Genomic DNA, 19,665 nt, shown 5'->3' on the forward strand with positions numbered 1-19,665 from the left:
TTCTCACGGCCATCATCTCGTGCTCTTCTTCCTCTGCCTCACCCCTGTCTCCACTTGCTTGCCCATGAGACAGAGAACCAGTGAGCACCTAGGCCATGGCATCTCCCCCTCCTCCCCACCACCGCCTGGGCAAAGCGAGAGGCCGCTGAACAAGCAGGCTACAAGGGACAAGTCTAGGAGGAGCCATGGAGCGAGTCTGGGGGCTTCTCAGTGGGTCCCTGCACCCCCGGCTGGTGCTTTACTAGGCTAACCTTCAATGTGTCCCTCTTTCAGACGGAACATGAAGGCGCATTCAAATCATTGCATTCAAAGTCTTGTCTTCTGCCTAGGGAACACCTTGAAGAAGGCCAGTGCACAAGCCCCTTGAACGTCTCCTTGTTTTTAGGGCTTTGGACTACTCAAGGTGACACTCTCCTAGTCCTCACATCCTTAGTCATATTCCATTTGGTGTGCTTGTACACATGAACATGGGGATACTTTGGGGTGATGCAGCGGAATGGAATGCATTTCTACATAATCTGGATCAGAGCGGGAGCCTGTGATAATTTAGAATGCACACAGGTTCCGAAGTATTACTTTGCTGATTATGGAAACAGTGAAATCATGGAATAGTAGAATTGGAGGGGGCCCATAAGGTCCTTCTGAATGTAGGATTCCAAGCTCAATCCTCTGTAACATGTATGCCTATCCAGGGGCATCTCCATCTCCCTGGGTCATGGGTTCCATTGTTGTACTGCTCTAACAGCCAAGATGTCAGGCCAGAAACCGGCTTGCTGTGCTTGAGCCCATGAATGAGTCCTGCTGCCTTTCAAAGACTTGAGAAGTGCTGTCATATCTCCTCTCAGTCTTCTCGGAGCTAAACATGCCCATGTTTTTTGGTCTTCCTCCACAGGTCTTTGTTTTCAGTCCCTGGTCATCTTCTTTTCCCTCCTCTGAACCATTTCCAGTTTGTATGCATCTTTTTACAACTGTGGTGCCCAGATGCAGTCCTCAAGATGAAGTCCAACCAGTGCTGAGTAGAGGGGCGTTGGTACTTCACTTGATTTGGTACTTCTATTAAAGCTACAAGGAATTAAATACTAGATGCCTGTTATGTCAGTATAAAGATAGGAACTCTAAAATAGGGCTGCAGCCAACAGTGTAATAAACAATGTCCCTTAAAAATATAGTCTAAGATCAAAATCAAGTGACATTAAAGGCATGAGCTGTACCGCAAGGGAAGGACAGAACAGTGGTGATATAACTCAAAGGCACATCTTTAAAGAAGAAGGGGAAACTTGCAGGAAGATTCCTCTTGCTATTGAGCTCCATCTCTTCCAGTTGGTGAGATGGTAAATTGTATAGAGCAAGCAGACTGGCGTTCAGTCTAGGCTCACATCCTGGTTTAGGCATCATTTGAACCTCTTTCGTTCTCTCTGCGTCTCTTGCCTCCCCAAGAGCTAAACATGCCTGAGCAGAATGACCCACAGGTCTTCTGCTGCAAGGCCATAGCTACCAACCAGCACCACGGTTTGGGTTATCTCACCATTCTGAGCTTCTCCAGGGGAACATTCTCTTAGTCCAGCTTCATCTCCCTTGCAGTTTAAGATTGTGCAGCGCGGGAAGAAATTGACTACCTCAGTAAGCATTAATCTTAGAATCACAGAATCATAGAATAGAAGAGTTGGAAGGGGCCATGAAGGCCATCCAGTCCAACCCCCTGCTGTTGCAGGACACCACATTTCACCATCCCACTCAGATGGTCTCCATTGTGGTCCGTATTAGATCTGTCATGCCCAGCTCGGTTCTTGAGATGAAGAGTCTCCGGGGAGAAGTCTGGGTCAAAACACTTGGTTTTAGAATGCCATCAGTTCTTCATTAAGCCTTGATGGTCACAGCACAAAATTGCCTTGTGGATCATGGGTCAAGGCTGATATGGGGGACCATCAGCTTCTCAAAGATATCTTGACCTTATTTATGTGGTAGTAAAAAATAGTACATCTGCTGCAAGCTTTTCTTCTGACATGGTGAATCAACTTCTCCCTTCACCTTTGCATGGGAAATAGCAATATACTCCCCGCTGAGTATTGATTTAGTTTTCATGTTTGCTTCTCTCACCTACCCATGGCATTGAACTTGCCCATTTTATCTTCAACTTGGGGGCAGAATCTGACAACTTCTTTGACAAGTAGGGAATTCGGCTCTGAGGTAGGTTATGAGAAGATGAAACTGATATTTAGAAAGGGGGAATCCACAGCTGTGGAGTTAAATAGCAGGTCTGTGGAACTGTAGTTATGTTCACTTGCATAATAATGCCTTCAAAAAATAAAATTGTGGTATTAGCACGCACATTTGAACTTCCTTTTTGGGTTCAAATTGCAATTTTCATAAATAGCAGATCCCTCCCCACCAAATGCACACTTCTTTGGAATAAAAATATCCAGTACATTGTTCTGCCACTTACGGGAACTATTGCAGAATCTCCTTGGACTTAAATAGAGCAGAATTCCCTACATTGCACACCCTACTTGTTGATAGCAAGTCTAAACAAAAACCGCTGTAAGCCCTTCTGGGAAGGCCCTACTGTTGTGTTCTGGACATGGGTGTGCATGCTAACATTTTTCCCCCAGATGCTCAGCTTACCCATGTGCTGATTCTGGTGTGACTTCAGGACACACACATGGGCCGTGAATTTGTGTGCACCACCACATCTCCCTGCTTCTGTGCTGATCATCCAGCATGCACAGCTTCCCCGTCTCTCTCCTCGTCCTCCAAAGTAGGTAAATGAAGCATATCTTTTAAGAGCCCCCCCCCCCCCCCCGCACGGCTCAATCTCATTATTTGCAGAAAGCAGCCCCATATATTTTATCTGCAAGAAAGAGAATCGGGGGAAGGAATCTGTCACTTATTTTGCCCCTTCCGTGCTTTCTCAGCCCGCCCTGTGGCACATTTAGTACTGTCTGCTTTTCTGCATTGTTGATCACAGAGAAAAAGACCTTTTTCTTTCTTTCTTTTATAAAGGTTGCACTAGTTATTTCATGCTTTGGTCAAAAAGTCTCCAAGTGCTTCAGAAACAGTAAAGTTCTTGCAGTGCTTCTGTGCACCAGGCCTGGAGTATTTGTTCTGAGTGGTGTTTCACCTGCCTGAACAATCTAAGTCTTAGGGAAAACTGAATCTCTGCCCAAAGCAATCTCATGTAAAGCCAGAGTCTTTTTCCAGGGAAATGGGAAAGAGTTGTTCTCTTGGATGCATATCTGTTGTTCGGTTCCACCTGGACTGAGAGAACCCCACAAGGCTTCTGGACAAGGGACGTGGCAAACTGACATGAAGGCAGGATTAATTAGAAGCAGGTTGCGGTTACCTTGCTGGTCGGTCTTAGCTACTGCAGCTCTTAGAAACAGTAGGACGTGAACCAAAAAAGAAAAAAGATCCAGAGCACCACTGAATCCTTGTACCTTCACACCTGCATCAGTTCAGATCCCTTCCCCAAAAGGTATGAACTGCTCCCATCAGATTCCTCCAAGACCTCTTCTCAGAGGTGTCTGTGGAAATACTACTTTCTAGATCTGCATCTGGTTAGTTTAGTGTTCCTGAGACTTACTGAATTGCAGAATTTCGGAGGTATGGATTTTTGTATTTCTGTGGGTATGGAAATAGGAAGCCTTGTCTGGATAACTCCCCTCTTAGTAGTGGGAACATCATGTTTTGTGTGTGTTTCTCCCATAGGTCTCAGCGTCCCCAACTTTTCCACCCATTCCCAAGATTCTACTCATTTTTACTGGAGCATGGAAGAGCTACCTCTCTAAATTCCAGGTTCTTTTAAAAGGATATTTTGACAGGGCTCCTCAGGTAAACATATGCAGCCATATGTATCATGTGCACTTGTACAAGGTCACCCCTTCCTTGGAAAAAAATTAAGAACAGAACTCCAGTAAAGTTAGCACCTGCAAATTTAATTCACTTGCAGAGTTTATTCTAACACAGAAGTTGGATTTCCGTTATTCTTTGGCGCAGCATACGTGTAGATCCAGTAAGCAATTGCTGAGGAAGAACAGATGTGTGCTCTTTGAAAATGAAACCAAAATAAGAATTAGGACTTCTGACCATCTGCCTGGCTTAATATTATCCAGTTCTGTTTCTCACGTTTAGCATATAGGCTGGCAAATCCCAGTTAGTATAGGTTCCAAGTAATTAAACTTCGTAATATATGTTTGTAACTTTTTTTTAACGTGCCCTCTTAATTGTTCGAGCCCTTTTACTGCAAAACACAGCGCGTTCCTCCATGAACTGGGGAGTTAGCAACCTGCCTTCACGGCAGGGCAGTTTGATAAAGACCAAGCTTCCATTAATTATAAAATCCTTTTAGACTGAGAGAGCCGGAGCCTCAGCCAGGCAAAAGGTTTTAGTTGTAGACCTGTCCCTTCTCCTGGTAACCATCAATATCATGAAGTGACTTTTTTTCAATCTCCCAAGAACGTGTGTTTGTGTGTGTGTGTGCACCTGCACATTTTAATCTACATTTTTTGTATTGTTTGGAAAAGAAAATAAGTTGCATCTCTGAGTCCTCATATGGTTAATCTGCACACAAGCTCCATGAAGGGAAAAAGAATTATTCCTGCTGACGATGGCTAATGTTCCATGAAAATAAAAACGCAAGCTGCTTTGCACCTGGTTTGTTAAAGTGCTGAAGGAGCAATGTTCTCTCCTGGATCTTTGCAGTGGTGTCACTGAGGCCTGCCGTCCGAGGAGCAGCGTGTCCTTCTGCTCCTTCCACAACACACTCTTCCCCACCGTGGCTTGACCAGGGCTGGGACCGCCCTTACTTTGAGGATGGTATGCAGGTCCTACTTATTGCATAGGAAACGCATCTCTGTGTTTGTGCATGAACATATGTGCAGTCACTCAGGGGAAGGGACAAGTCTCTCCCTACCATACTGCCCTTCCCATTCGGGGTTTGTTTCGTCTTGAGTAAAACTGAGCCAAGGGCAGTGGGGATGCTCAGAAAAGCCCCTGAACCCCTTCCCAACATATATCCTAAGTTGTTATTAAGCCAGGAAAGCAAGCTGACACTTGCGTGCTTTCCCAGGAAGCAAGTGTTGCCCTCAGTTAGAAGGCAGGCCCCTGCGCGGTTCTCCCTGCCTCCTCCTCCTCCTGAATTTCAGGATCACAACATAGGCTAGTGGCACTGCGCGGATGTCTCCCTTTCCTCTGGCTGAACTTTGCTCATGGCTTCCAGCTTGCAAAAAGGGGTGTGGACTCTGGGTTCATGTTCCGGCTCATTCTTGCGTGGTTGCAAAGTGTGGCCGGCAGCTTCCCAACCGTGTAACCTGGACACCTGTGCATGCAGCCTGTTGCTCCGAAGAAGGCACTCCAAGTTATGTAAAGGAGGAGGATCCTGGGGTTCTCTGCCTCATTTGAAAAACAAACAAATCCTCAGGCCTTATCAGTTAAGCAGACTTTAAAAATAGGATTGAAAGAGGCAGTAGACTTTGCAGCTTTTTGAAACCCCTACATGTCAGTATATTTTTTCGATGGCCAACTTGTTTAACCCTAAGAGGGGTTCTTTCTGAATTGCACCAACTTAGCTTATCAGGAAGTATATGTTAGAGTTTTGACCACGGCATTTAGCCAAAAAACAAGGCCAGAACAAACAGTGTGCCTCGGCTCAGGGGAAGAAAAACCTTACAGGGTGTTTGAGGGTGCGCATCTGTTTCCTGGGGCCAGGCAGGACTTTGGGGCAGACTTCTAGGGTCCCAGGGTCCTACCTGGCCAGCGGAGCAAGAGGGCTCACAAATGCAGCAGAATTGGCTTGCTGCATTTTGAAGCAAGTGGAGCAGTGTATGCTTAATGAGGAGACCCTGTTGGATCATCAAGTCCAGAACAAAAAAAAAAATCCCTAAGTACACTACAGCCTGGGCTTTACCTCTCCACTGAATTCAAGCGCATTGTTTGCCAGTCCTTTCCCCGTGCAGCAGTTCATCCTGGCTGAGGGACTAGCATCATTGACATTAAAAATTAGTACCTGTGCTGGCTGGGGGCGTGCAGAGAGCAAAAGCTTCCTATGTTGCGCCCTCTCCAGACCTTTCTGCCGTGCTCCCTCCAGCCTCCTTCCTTTAACCCAGTGGACAGACAGGCATCCGCATTGTGTCACCCTTTGCCCAGCAGCAAACACAAGGGTGTTTCAGCACAGAGTTCAGCAGCCTGGGTCCTTAATGCGCATCCTGGTTTGCACAGGGCAGGCGCAGTATAAATGGAAATGGTGCTGCTGAAAATGGTTAATCAAAAATCTTCATTCGTTCTGTGTGTGTGTGTGTGTGTGTGTGTGTGTGTGTGTGTGTGTGTTGCAGCTTTTAGAATGCAGTGCATTATGAGTGTTGGCAGCTAGACAGGAAAATGGCTATGCTGTTTTTTGTTTTGGTCTGGTTGGGTGGCAACCCTGATGGGGTGCCATCGCTGCTGCTTGGCTGGCTGGCATGCCGGCCAGGGCCCGAGAAGCAGAGTAGGCAGGAGTGGCTGTTTGCTCCCCCGCTACTCCCCCCGGATAGGAACCCAGCGCAAGGGAAGAGCAAGCTTCCGGATTGAGGTTTCAGGACAAACCATGGAGACGACTGTCCTTTGTGAAACCTAAACGAAAATTTTTAAATGAGGTTCTTGGAAGGGAATGTTCCAAAGTCCTTCCTCTATCTGCTTCCGCATCCCCAATCCAGCCTGTTCAGTAGAATAATTCAGTGACATTTTATTTACATAAAGCTGTCACGTTTTGGCTAGGATTAGAGGCAAAGTAGTACATTGCGTGACATTCTGTCAGTTTTATGTTGTGAAGAAAGCCATATTGACACTGATGGCTGTTTAACATCCTCCAGATTTTGTTTATGGAGGGAGTGCTCCATTTCGGAAGTGGGCTTGGAGCCCTTCTGCTTGCACGGCCTCCTGAATTTGGCACTGACACGAACCCACCTGCGCTAGGGAAAGGGAACAGATTTCGGTACGCTGAAGAGCAAAGCTTTTAAGCGACTATGGTAGCCACTGCAGTTTCCAAGCAGTGATCCTTTTCATTATATTTTTGTTGCATGCCTGGGCAGACAAAAAGAAGAGTGAGAGGCACCGCTCCTTTTCATTGAAGTCGGCCTGACTCGTTGGGGAAAATCGAGTTCCATTGAAATGAGTAGCCCAGTGTGAATCCATAGGTGCCTTCAAAATCTATTCATTGCAGTGGACTGGATACGTTTGATACCATTAATTTGGAGCAGAGCATGGGAAGATGTTAATCACTGTTAATCAGATAGCAGTGCAGGTCATCCATGGCAGTTGTTTCACCAGTCCTAAACGCATACATCGAAGCAGTGCGCAGGATGAACGTGGAACTGGCAAGAAGGGTGTGGGAACAGAAGTCGGTCCAGACTAGGCAGCAGATGGGTGGCTATTTGGGTAGGCTGGTTGTGGAAGCTCCGCTTTGGGCAGCGGGTGCATAACTCAGCGATGTGAAGTACAGGCTTCGTATGCAGGAGGCCCCAGCCGAACTGGCAGCATCTCCAGCTTAAAAAGAAGTCTTGGTCAAGGGGACGCCTTGCAGATGCAACAGCTCTATTGTTGGAGACCACTGGTGTCAAAAGCTGGGCCCTTTCACAGAGACTGCTTCCCAGGAGCATGATTCTGCTTGCAACCCGGTTTGAAACCAGCTGGTAGGAGGGGCCACAAAATGGCCAGAGTTTTCGTGTGGTCCATGGATCCCCCCCGCCCCCAGATTTGGTGCCAATTCCATGGGATTCAGACTGTGCTCCTTCAAAGTGGTTGTAATTATGTAAAATGTTTAACGTTCCACATTTCATCGGAAGAGATTCCAAGGCCATTTGTAGTAATTAAAACAGCTAACGAGGTTTCTTTCCAGTTTCAGTAACTGAACTCCCCCAAAGCACTGTGCTTCATGTTGGAATCTAAGGCTAGTACTGCTCAGAGTAGAACAAGAGGAAGAGATTTGCCACATACTCCTGTCTTTTGAGCTTATTTTGCTTTAGAGGAGCTGATGTGGAATAGATCCTGCTTAATTCATTGTTAGCTACCCAGGAGACTTCTGAGGTGCTAAGAAGTGGGGCAAGCTTGTGTTACATAAGGATCAATGAAACTTATTTATATTGCTGTTTATTTTATTTTACCCCACTTCCCAGCACCCCAAGATCCAACAAAATAGCTAGCAATCTGTATCCATAAATGCAAATCATATCATCAGAACTTACAGCATTACAAAAGCCATGAACAGCTTCAGGCATTTTTGGGCATGCCCAGTGATATTTTTGTCTCTATCTTTGGACAGAAGTTCTCCAGAATCTCCTGCAAACTCTGATAAAGTTTGATTCGCACTTGTGGGAACCCTGTGAGCACCTTCAGCTGATCAGCCTTTTAGCATCATCTTTAGATCTTTGCACTAAATCGGAAGAGAACTATATGGCACCCAGATGCATGGAGACCTTGATAAATGATACCTATATTGCCTCCTCCCCTGTTTAGGTCTACTTGTGTTGGAGAAAAACAAATGTGTGGATTTGCTGGCTCTTGTAAGGCTGGAAGTCATCAGTATTTTGTAGGTCATTTGGGAAAACCAGGTGCTGAAGTAACTGGAGACGTGGTTTGATGCACCAAGGCTGCTTTGATGTTTGTATGGTGCTATGTAGACCATCGTGGTAGAATACAAGATGGCGCATCATTTTCATTCCAATGCCCCCTTGTGCCTCCCGAAGGCAAGATCAGGCCTACCTAGGGAGAACTTTCAGTAAACAGAGTTCCACAGAGGGAAACAGTGCTGCAAAAGGAAATATTCTCCTGAGGAGAGAAATGTTGCCCATTGTATCCAAGGCCCTGCCTTCCACCTGGCTCACTTCATAAATGGCCAAGGGGTACTGCCACTTTCCTGTGCTACAGTTCCCCAGAAACATCCCCCGCCCCAGCATTGCCAATGCACGTCCATCTTCTGCTTTGAGGAACGTGTTGGTGGACACATGCATTCCACCCTGCCAGGCAGAAAAAGCAGTGTTCCCAAAACAAGCTGGCCTTCCTTTCTCTTTCGTGGGACTTGCTTCCTCGCTCTTCTATATCTTTTCATGTCTGTGCATTGTTAACTGGAGGGTGGGCTTCACTGACAAAGCTATTGTTTTGGAGGTGCCACTTTCTGTCTTGATCTGGGGGCCAAAAGGTACCAGAGTCATCTGCCGTTCCAGTTCCAATGTGATCTCTCAGGCTTTGATCAGAGAGACTCGGAGGCCATAGTTTGGAATCCTTTTTGATGCTTCCATACATAGGACAGTATGGAGGGGGAGAACTCATAATCAGGTCTTTGAATCTCTTGTGAAGATGGCTGGGGAACATTGAAAATGTTCTGGTCTTGCCAAAATGGCCACGGCCACAAAATACGGGCCCTGCTAATGACTGCCATCTCTCTCCCACCTCCAGTGCCCTGGAACAACGTAATATTTTTGACTTTCCAGGCTAACAGAAGCCATTGCTGTTGGGGGGAAGTGAAGCTGCCACCCCTCCCAATGAATAAAAGGGATGAACGTTTCAGTTGTGGCTGAAAGGTGATCTCTTTCCATCTCATAAGATAAAATGGAGAGGAAGAGGAGGATTGTGTGGACCACCCTGGGTTCCTTGCAGAGAAAAAAGGTGGGATTAATATGAAATAGAAGAAAGGGAGAGAGCAGAGGTGTAGAACTTCACGCCTGCAGCCAAATCCGGCCTTCCCGCAGTGCCATGCTGCCCTTCCAGATTGCCTTTCCTTTGGCCCGCAAGAGCTGTTTCGAAATTACATTTTGCCTGCAGGCTGAAAGAGGTAGAACCAAGACAGAGGCTGGCCCCTCTGCTCCAAAGTCCGCAACAGACAAGGCAGCTCAGCCTTTCTGGGATTTTGAGTAAACAGTCAGTGGTTTATCTTCATTACTGGAAGGGAAGGGGAAAGATGCCCAGAGGGGTCATCTTGGTCTTGAAAAGGGGTGACTGTGAGGTTAAAATACTTGTTTATGTCCAATTCCACCATAATAAAACTGAAAGGCTTGGTGGAAGGGGTGTTGTTTTCCCTCTCCGCACTAGTCTGCCTTAGGAGCTTGCATTCATCTTTGTTAATTTATACAGGGGAAGATAGTGAATCTGCAGGAATGAGTTGCTGGCTCTTAGGTTTTCACATGGGTATTTAAAATAATAGCACCTGACAGTTTACGAGTGGGTAAGAGGGTTTTTCTCTCCTGCTTTGGAAAGCAACTTATCGTATGAGTTGTGCAATGCGTATACCTAATTGGCGGAATTAAGCCAACAATGCTCAGTATGGTTTCCGAGGGAGAGAGCAGAAAGAACAAGTAAGTTTGTGAGCAAGGGTGGGCAGATGTGAAATGCAGCGGGGGTCCCTTTTGCTGGATATCGTTCTTATTGAATCTCTCTCCTCCCTGGACGTAGTCTATATAAACTGTCAAAATATTGTCAGGGGATCATGCAGGGACATGTCATTTTATAAAAATCCTCTTTGGCTTTTTAGTAGACCAAAAGCACCAAACCCCGGTCAGTGATGCTTGCAACATATCTGATCTTCGATAGCTCACTATAGAGGTTGAAATTAACCTACAGTTTTAGATGCAGTGAAATGGAACCCTTTGTCTACTTTGCTTTCCTTAATGCGTGCTCTTGTTCTACCATAAGACAATTATGCACTGCAAACGGCTTTCAACGTGCTCAGAAACCTCTCCCTCTCTCTCTCTCCCTCTCCCTCATCCTCCTGCCCCCCCCATTTTTTTTAAGCCTGAACTTCATTTGTTTCATAATTTTGGGATGCTCCAAAAATTACCTTGTTCTCCATATAGAATTATTTACAGGTGGGAGTTCAGAGCAACTGCTGCATGACCTCCTGGCTCATCTCCTCTTCTCCAGTTCAGCACAATTGTCAACTTAAACAGCCTGCGTGCCCCCAGCCCACCTCTCCCCAGGTCTGGGACTTTAATCCCACCATCACAATCTGCTGTGGCCAGGCTTGCAGGGGATGATGGGAGTTGTCTGGTGCACTGGGGAAGTCTAGCCTAGGCAGTTCTTTGCTCTCAGGGCTGCCCAGGCCGTGCTCGATCTGGCCATTAAGGCACCGTGCCTGGAAGGAACCTCCTGAGTTCAATCATTACCAAAGTGATCAAAGAGCGACTTGGTTTAATATGAAATCTTGCTCCTTTTTTATCTCCGCTGTCTTTGCGTGCAGTTGAAGCGATCACTTGTGGATTGTCAAAAAACGGATGCAACGCTGCATGTGCCACTTTGTATAACTGACCGTAATTTGACTAGAAATGGGATGCTGTTCTCCACGGCGAGGAAAAGCACGGCTAAGCGTCCTGTATGATTGCTCACTCTGCTGTCCAGGTGCTAACCATCGATGGTCAACTTCAAGGCCACGGCGCCACTTCTGACGGTCCTTTCTCTTTAAAGCAGTCTTGGACTGGACTGCCCTTTGAACAGAGACAGGTTCACATGATCATGACGACTGAAAGAAGCCACAGTGGCTGGCCAGATTTCTCTACCTATTCACACCTGCATGGCTTCCCATGTTGTCTGAAACCAGGTGGCATGGGTTGTTTGGGGTGGGCCACAACCCTGAAATAACCCATGGGCTGTGGATTACAGGTAATTAGGAGAATCCACCTGGCGTGCCTGTTGAAGGCAACAAGTCTCTTCCTTGCCATGTCTATGCAGACCAGAACATGGTCTTCAAGTTGAAGATTGTCTTCTGTCAAGTGGAACCCATGTTCACCGTACATACAGCTGGCCTGATCAGAGATGGACGGAGCATTTGCCCTTAGCACATGCTGCAATCAGCCATTGTCAGTAGATAAGTCACCAGGATCCTCTCTGGGGAACATCCTCTCTGCCAGTGCCCACCTGCCTTGCGCCAGCTGGTTTTGGCAAAGTGTTTATTTCGGCTTGGACTAGTGAGAACTGTTACCAGTAACGTTCTCCTTTCTCCACTTGGCTTCAGCACTCATTGTTTCAGTTGAAACACTGCTGCTGGCATGTGTCCTGCAGAATTATAGGGCAGCCCCGAGAGCCGTTGCCTTCCGCGTTCAGCAGATGCACCTCCGGCACTGGGGGCACTCATTCTTGCCAAGTAGCCGGAGAGCTGGACACTTGAACCCCAGCATGGGTCAGCGTTAGCCAGCTTCTCCCAAACCAGGCTCCTCCCGCTGCTTGGTCCCTGTAACCCCTCCGAAGATGACAGAGCCTGGCGCCCTGACAGTTCGGCAATGAGCTTTAATTGAGGCTACGGAATGTTTGCCTCGTGTTGTTCTTTCGGCCTCCTTATTTCATGGCTGTCACTATCTGTTTTCTACGTATTCGAAAAGATTAGCTTATTGACAGGTGCCTTGATTCAGTGGTAATAAACTTGTGGATTCCTTAGAGCCCAGGGAAGGTCGGTACAATTATCACCTTGGTCAGCATTCATTAATTGGAGGGGCCTGTGAATGGTGAGTGTTGAACTAAATGGCAGATAATTCTCAAGCAGACACCTTGAAAACTGTGTGTCTTCCATAGTCTTATCCTTAAACTTTGGAGATGCTGGCTCTGTGGGGGCGAGCTTGGCCCATACCTTGCAGTGAAATCCAGTCCTGTTTTTTAAAACGTTGTCTTTATATTGTTGCTGTTAAATGCCTGGGAAATACTAAATGAAGGGCAGTTTAGAAATACAACCTGCAATTCAGGGGTGGGCAATTTTTGTGTTGTGGTGCCGATTCAGGGCTATTATAGACCACAGAAAATTACTGTTGGTGACTCCAGTTCTGTCTGAAAGCTCAACAGTGTGCTGACCCCAGCCCGCTCTCAGACTTGCCTCTCAGGTGGGCCATACAACCAAAAATAGCTCCCAAACTGAAAAGCAGTAAGTACAATTTTATTTTATCGTTTGCAAGCCGTGTTCTTTTAAAATGGAAGAAAAAAGCCACCGTCTTTTTAGAACAAAATGCAACAATTATATTAATATTTTATAAAATGACCATAAACCTTTCAGACTGCTTGCACTAGCTTCTTACTGTCCTCTGTTCCTTCCCTCATATACATGCATATATATCCCCCCTAGGCCTCTTCTTCCCAAAATTTCTCCACAAAATGTGTACAGGCCTGTTTGTAAAAATAACTGCGAGTATCCCACAAAAAAGGCAGTTGAGAGGCTGAGTCGCTTGCTCTCTGACTTTGGAGGCAGGGTAGAAGCTGAATGATTCAGGTTGGAGCTGCTCGTTCAGAATCTTTTGTCCGTCGAGGTGGGAAGTGATGGCAGGCCATATTAGGGGTTTTAAGAGCGGCCGTCACCGTCAAGGAGAGCAGAGACCCTCGGATGCGGCTTCTGTATGACATCTGTCAGCAGAAATGCTTGCTTGCTTGCCTTCCTCTCTCCTCCCTCTCCTCCCATGCACCCTCACCATCCGTAAGTGGTTGATGGGGCTCTTGTCTCTCTACTCGAGTAATTGCCTATCACGGCTCTTTCTCTCCATTAACTAAACTTCCCACCCCGCAAACGATCCCTGCCTAACTTGCTCAGCGACAATTTCTCCGCCTCTCTCTCTCTCTCTCTCTCTCTCTCTGCTTACGTTGCTGGACCTATGGGCAGAAAGGCCTAACCTGGCCGATGTGCTCAGAGATGAATTGCCCTGGCAGTTGTCGGCGTTGTGTTTCTGGCATCCTTGTGAATGGTGGTCCTGCGCAGCATTGAAGCAAACCTTGCGGCAAGCGTGGCGTTTAATGGAGGGAAGGGCTGCAAGTTGCGAGGCTGCAGGGTTATTGATTGTTGAATGTACAAAACTGTTGCAAGCACTGTGTTTGAGTTGGGAGCAGCTTGCTAAGCCCCTGTGATTTGGAGGGTCAACACTGGCATGATCCAGCATTTCTGCCACCAAACTTAAGGACCCAGGGAACTTGGTTTCTCATCCCCACTCAAAGGGTGGGTTCTTGTTAAAGGCCATCGGCAAGTCCTTGGTCTCTCTTCTCTCTGTGGTCTTGGACAAAGGATGCTGTTCTCTATGACCTGCTACTCTGGTAATTTCCAACAGGAGCTGGCTGGGAATTATGGGAATTGTAGTCCCACACATCTGGAACTTGGGGAAGGTTGTGCCACAAGATCCCTTTTTAAGTAGAGACACCAGGGACTGGCTCTGTAAAGACCCTCTGCATGCGAAGCAGATGCAATCTCATTGCCTCTCTTTTTCTAATGGGACTCAAAATTTCACAGTTATCTTTCCAATTAAGCTCTTCCTGGTCTCCGTTAAGTGTAATATAGCAAACTGGGTGAGTCCTCCTGCCCATCTTCCCCACCTGTGATATGATGAACTTGATGATGGTGTACAGCCCATATCCCAAATGCACTGTATGTCTGCACTTTGAATACTGTGTACAGTTCTGGTCACTGCACCCAAAGAAGAGTGTGGAGTTGGAAAAAGGGCAGAAAAGGGCAGCTAAAATGATAAAGGATCGTAGCAACCCTGGTCTGAAAAGGGTACGGCACCTGGGATTATTTAGCTCAGGGAAAACGGCAAGCAAAGGGAGACATGGTAGTGGGGTACAGGATTATGCCTGGTGGGGAGAGAGTGGAGAAGGGAGCGTTGTTCTCCTCCTCCTATGACGCTGGACCCCAGTGGAGTCACCCCATGAAGCTGACTGCTGGGCGATTCAGGAAGGGCTTCTTCATATGCAGATGGTTAAGCTGTGGGATTCAGTTCCGTGCGATGTAGTGATGCCCCCTTTGGTCTGCTTGAACGGGGGACAGGGCAGATTCATGGAGGAGGCTGCCACCAGTGTCAGAGACGGCATGATCACATACACCAGTTGCTGGGTAATACAGACAGGAGGGAGCAGTTGTTCCCGTGTCTTGCTTGCAGGTTTCTGTATGTGGCTGTTTGGCTGCTGAGAAGAGAATGCTGGTTGAGACAGACCCTTCATCTGATCTGGCGCAGTGTTCTTACAAACTGGCGTAGTTTACAAGGCACTTGTAAGGATGGGTGAGACGATACACGTGCAGAACTATCGTGGCCCCTTAAAGAAATTTCTGCAGAAGGAGCATTGCTGATGGTTGTTTAGCCCAGCTCAGCCCGTTGGTCCATCTAGGTCAGCATCGTTTGCGTCCGAAGTGGATTGCAGCACATGAAAACTGATGTCATAATGAATTGGTTCGTTTTTAAGGTGCCGCAAGGCCTTTGTTCTTCTGCTGGGACTCTCCAGCGTCTGAGGCACAGAAAGCTCATTTTCCCTGCTAATGGAGAACTTTTCAACACGAGATGCCCGGATCTTATGCATACACAGCATGCGCTCAGCCACTGACCTATGCCCCTTTCCGTTATTACTTTCAGTAAGCTGACCTGCAGGTTACTAGGTTGCTTCACAGACAGGAAAAGAATGTTGACATCTCTGGGAGTGATTTCAAATCCTTAAAATGCCATGGAAAAAGTGGCACATTTTTTTCTGATGGCTTCCTGGGATACAACCCCAGAACCTCATCTCATTTCTGTTTCCTTTAAATGCAAATACAATTTTTAAAAATAGTAAAAAATATTGTGTTGTAGAATGTTCCTGCTCAGGATGTTAGCTAGCCAAACATGTCTTTTTTCATGATGCTCTGTTTAGTTCCCACTGCCCAGATTTTAGTCTGTAAAATCCCACTCCAGTAACCCCTTCCCAAACCATCTTTCACTGGGGAGAAGTTGACTAAACAAAAGAGAAAACAGAAAATTAAAATGCAGAGGAAAAGCAGCAGGTTTTTCAACAGGCTTTCCGTGCTGCCTGAATTCAACCCCTTGGTTCTCTGCATCGGGTCCACCAAGACTTCCTGTGCTGCCCGGAGCCCTTCTGCTCGCACCCTTTGCTTTCCTCCACGTAGGAGAAGGGAGAGGGAGCAGGTCAATGACTCATAACTGAACTGGTGATGTGCACACTCCTCAGGCTGGCAATGCCACTCTTCCATGGCCTTTCTCCCTCAGGGAAGGCCGGGGTGAGCAGCGCCAACGCCCAGCTGAGCTGCTTGCTTCCGGTTGCTCCCACTTTGCTCCCTGTTCCCGTTGCCTGGCAGGAGGGTTGAGTGGCACTGACGCAGTGGGGAATGCTACTTCAGTGCCTTTGTTTACACGCTGCCTTTGCAAAGGGCTGAGGAAAGCCGGCTTAGTGTTGGTGCATGCATGTTGCATTCATTGTGTTCAGTTCTGGGCCCCTCGTTACGAGAATGATAGAGCCAGGTTGGAGTCAGTGCAGCGCAGGGCCACAAGGATGGTGGCCGGTTTGCAGGGGAAGCCGTATGAGGCGAGACTGAGGGAGCTGGGTCTCTTCAGCCTGGAGAAGAGGAGACTCCGAGGGGATCTCTTGGCGACATGCGTGACAGGGTGTCACACGGAGGTGGGGAGAGACCTGTTCTCCCCTGCAGAGGAGGGCAGGACATGCTCCAACGGAGCCAAACTCAGGGAACCGAGGTTCAATTTGGATGCCCGGAAGCACTTCCTGACAGTCAGGACCCCAAGGGTGTGGCATGGGCTTCCACGGGAGGTGGTTGAGGTCCCAGCGGTGAGGGTGTTCAAGGACAGGCACATGGAAGGCATGTCATGAGTGGAGCTGGGGGTCAGACTAGATAGCCTGGGAGGCCCCGTCTGCCTCGCTCTGTTTCTGTGTGCATGTGTGTGTGAAGGGAGCGTGTCTGAAAACATGTGGGAACCATACGCAGGCTGGCAGTGGACTCTAGACAAAAAAGTTTTCCTCTCCCTCCACCAAACCCAAGTACCTGGTGTCTGCCAGTGAGAAAATTACATTTATTTCATCAGGGAGAAAAAGGCAAAGGTGGATTGAGGAGAGAGCAGAGTGAGCTATTTATTAGCTCTAAGTTTGTTATTGGTGTTAATTTTGCAGCAAATGCTGATTTTTCCTTTTCAAACTGCTGAGACTTTGAGAGCATTTAGTAATGCCCTCTTATTTGATGCTCTTAATTAGTTTGGATTAATCAGTTCTTGTAAGCTGCCATATCCAGCCGTGTGGGGATAACCATTTTTGGTTGTACTTTGCCTTTTACAAAAAAAAGAAAAGGAAAGGGGAAAAAAAGAGCAGCACATTGCATTAATAAAGGCTTTTATTTGTTGAGCAAAAAATGCTTCCATGTGACGCTCGAGGGAGCAGTCTGGAAAGACCTGACCACTGAGCATCTGGGTCATCCTTGCAAAACATCTGTGATCTCTGTAGTTAAGTTCCTTCCCCTTTCTGGTCAAAATGGACAAGTTAGCCCTATTTGTCCATTAAGGGAGAAAATCCCAAAATAACAGCCAGGAATCCTTTATTACCCCACTAAAAAGCCAGAAAGAAGTTGAAAAGCTGTCAAAATTCTCACTGGGTGGATGTTAAGCAAAAACGAAAAAGTGTGAAAGAAATGTATGTTAGGGAACAGTCATCTTGGTTCCCATATGAAGTTTTCAGCAATTTTACGATGGCAGTAGAAGGGGTGTTAGGGTTAGGGTTACAAAAATAGCCCATGTTTGGTCCTAAAGCCCCTGTGAGAAAGAAGCAATGACTTGCCCTCCTCTGGAATATTTAAAAATGTGCAGTTGTTCAGTTCTGTCTGCCTTGTGAGGCAGTGTAGATGTACACACACACACTTGGCGGTCCTTCTGTTGGGAAGTCTAGAGATGAATCCCCCAAAAGTACAGCGAGAAGAGGCAATGGGTTTACAAATACAGACCTACCTCCAGAGGAATGCTGTATTATATAAAAGCCTCTGTAGACATACTGGACCATAGAAAGAGTCATGCAAAAAGTACTTTTTGATTGGACTGTAGGGATTGGGCCCACTTCTTCCACAATGTGGCATTGCTAACCAGGTATTTCAGAATCTAAACTGGAAGAAGAGGCAGGGTGGGAATGCTTAGCTGCAGTGCCAAGGCTAATGAGCTTCAAGAGAAGCCAGGAGGTTGGTAAGAACCTCTGACTGTTACAGTGAGAAACATGGTGGAACAGGGAGGGTCAGAGGTAGAAGGGTGCACCGATTAAGCAATGTCCTGTATGCCCACCATCTGGCTCACAGACAGTGTGAACATCCCTGAGGGTGGAGCCAGCTATGATTGGTGGCGAAGGGAGGAGATCAGTTTGGAATCCACCCCTGGTGTGGGTAAGAACTAACTCCCCAGAGGAGAGGTTTTTTTACTCAATGGATGCTTCTTGCCAGCAGCTTTTACATTGCTCTCTTTGCACCGCAAAGCCAGTAGTGGCAGGCCAGCTTTAAAATAATAAATATTGCAGCTGGAAACTTCATTCTGATCTTCTGGGAAGGGAAAAGGAGTAGAGTTGGGGAGGGGGGAGAAAGAGGGATCACTCCATGGGATACCCAGCTGACACCCTTTTGCTTGAGTGGGTTGAGGTGGAGTTGTGCTGAATTCCACTAACACTGACATGGCTCCAAAATCCACCCCCGAGCAGAACTAATGGACGCTGAAATTAGATAAGCAACCAGCTTTCGGGTGGCTGGCAGCTTTAAAAGGGAATTGAACACAATCACGGGGAAGGAAAGGTCTGCTGAAGGCTGGTTGTCCAGATAACTAAATGGAGCCTTCATATTCAGGAGCAGTCTATCACTGTGGTACTGGAACCAGGGCTTACAGGGTTGAAGTGCCAGTACGTTTTGATTAGCAGGGAGTACTGCATCATCTCTGATGCCCCTCGGGCCTCTTTGCTCCCTTTGTGTTTCACTGTACCCTTCAAAGTAGTTAGAGAAATTTATTTGTCCACTGCCCTTGTTGTAATATAAGGTATTTTGGGGGAGCTTGGTCTTGAATGAGCAATGAAGACCCATTTGTAAGGAAGAAATACTCCTTTTACAAACTTCTGTTCTGGTTTGCTGACTTCAAGATCACATTTTTCTCCATGATGCTGGGAAAAGAAATTTTGAGAAATTTTGAGTTGGGAGAGTGGGGACCAGTTCTATTCCTCTCTTCTCCCTCTCCTCAAGAAATGTTCCATTTTTATTATGATTATTATGATTTCAAAGAAGACTTTATCCCTGATATGAAAAGTAGCCAGGAGAAGACAAAGCACACAATCGTTTTCATCTCCTCGGTAACTCTCTCCTTTGCATTTCTCCTAAGCGGTGAAAAGTAAATTAATTAATTTTTTGAAAGTGAGCAAAGGCAGATCAAGACATTATTTACAATGCATGAGGTCCAAGATCACAGTAAACAGTGAATTCCCATGTGCTTCCTCTAGACTTCTTTTTTCCCGTGCAATTTCAGATCTTCCAGCCAAAGTCCACTATACTTCCCTTTGCTCACTCATTATTCTATGATTATCCGATTTTCTTAATAAATTTGGTACTGCGCTTTGTGCTGTTGCCTTTTGGCACTGTGTTACGTGCCTGCGTGTGTTCGTACAAATGCATATATGCACACACAGATCAATGTGGCTGCCTGTATTTCGGCTTCTCTTTGGAGGCATGTCTGCAGTGACTGCAATAATTAGCACCCAGACTTCAAAACTGATTGAGACATCGCTGTTGGGGAGCATTGAACAAACATCTCTGTGTTGGTGGGTTTCTTGGAGGCTCTGGTACCACTGTGGAAAGCAGAGTGCGGGACTTGAGTAGGTTTGTGGTTTGATTCAGCAGGACCTCCTCTTGTGTGCACCCCCCCCCCCCCGTCTGTTCCTTCCCTTTCTCTCTCCCTCTCCCTC

General features: G+C 46.9%; 1 protein-coding gene across 19 annotated transcripts in view; it reads left to right on the forward strand.

The window, feature by feature from the left end:
- Positions 1 to 19,665, forward strand: part of MSI2 (musashi RNA binding protein 2) — a 437,270-nt gene that overhangs the window by 197,934 nt on the left and 219,671 nt on the right. For 12 of the 19 annotated variants that reach the window (XM_044430042.1, XM_044430028.1, XM_044430029.1 and 9 more), the window contains one exon: positions 3,706 to 3,828. The exons of the other annotated variants lie outside the window; for them this stretch is intronic. In XM_044430042.1, the coding sequence (XP_044285977.1) occupies positions 3,706 to 3,828 (123 nt within the window). The remainder of the gene's footprint in view (positions 1 to 3,705; positions 3,829 to 19,665) is intronic. 19 annotated transcript variants of the gene reach the window in all.

Source organism: Varanus komodoensis, unplaced genomic scaffold, assembly GCF_004798865.1.
Source record: "Varanus komodoensis strain SLA01 unplaced genomic scaffold, ASM479886v1 scaffold20_1, whole genome shotgun sequence".
In the NCBI taxonomy this organism is placed as follows: domain Eukaryota; kingdom Metazoa; phylum Chordata; class Lepidosauria; order Squamata; family Varanidae; genus Varanus; species Varanus komodoensis.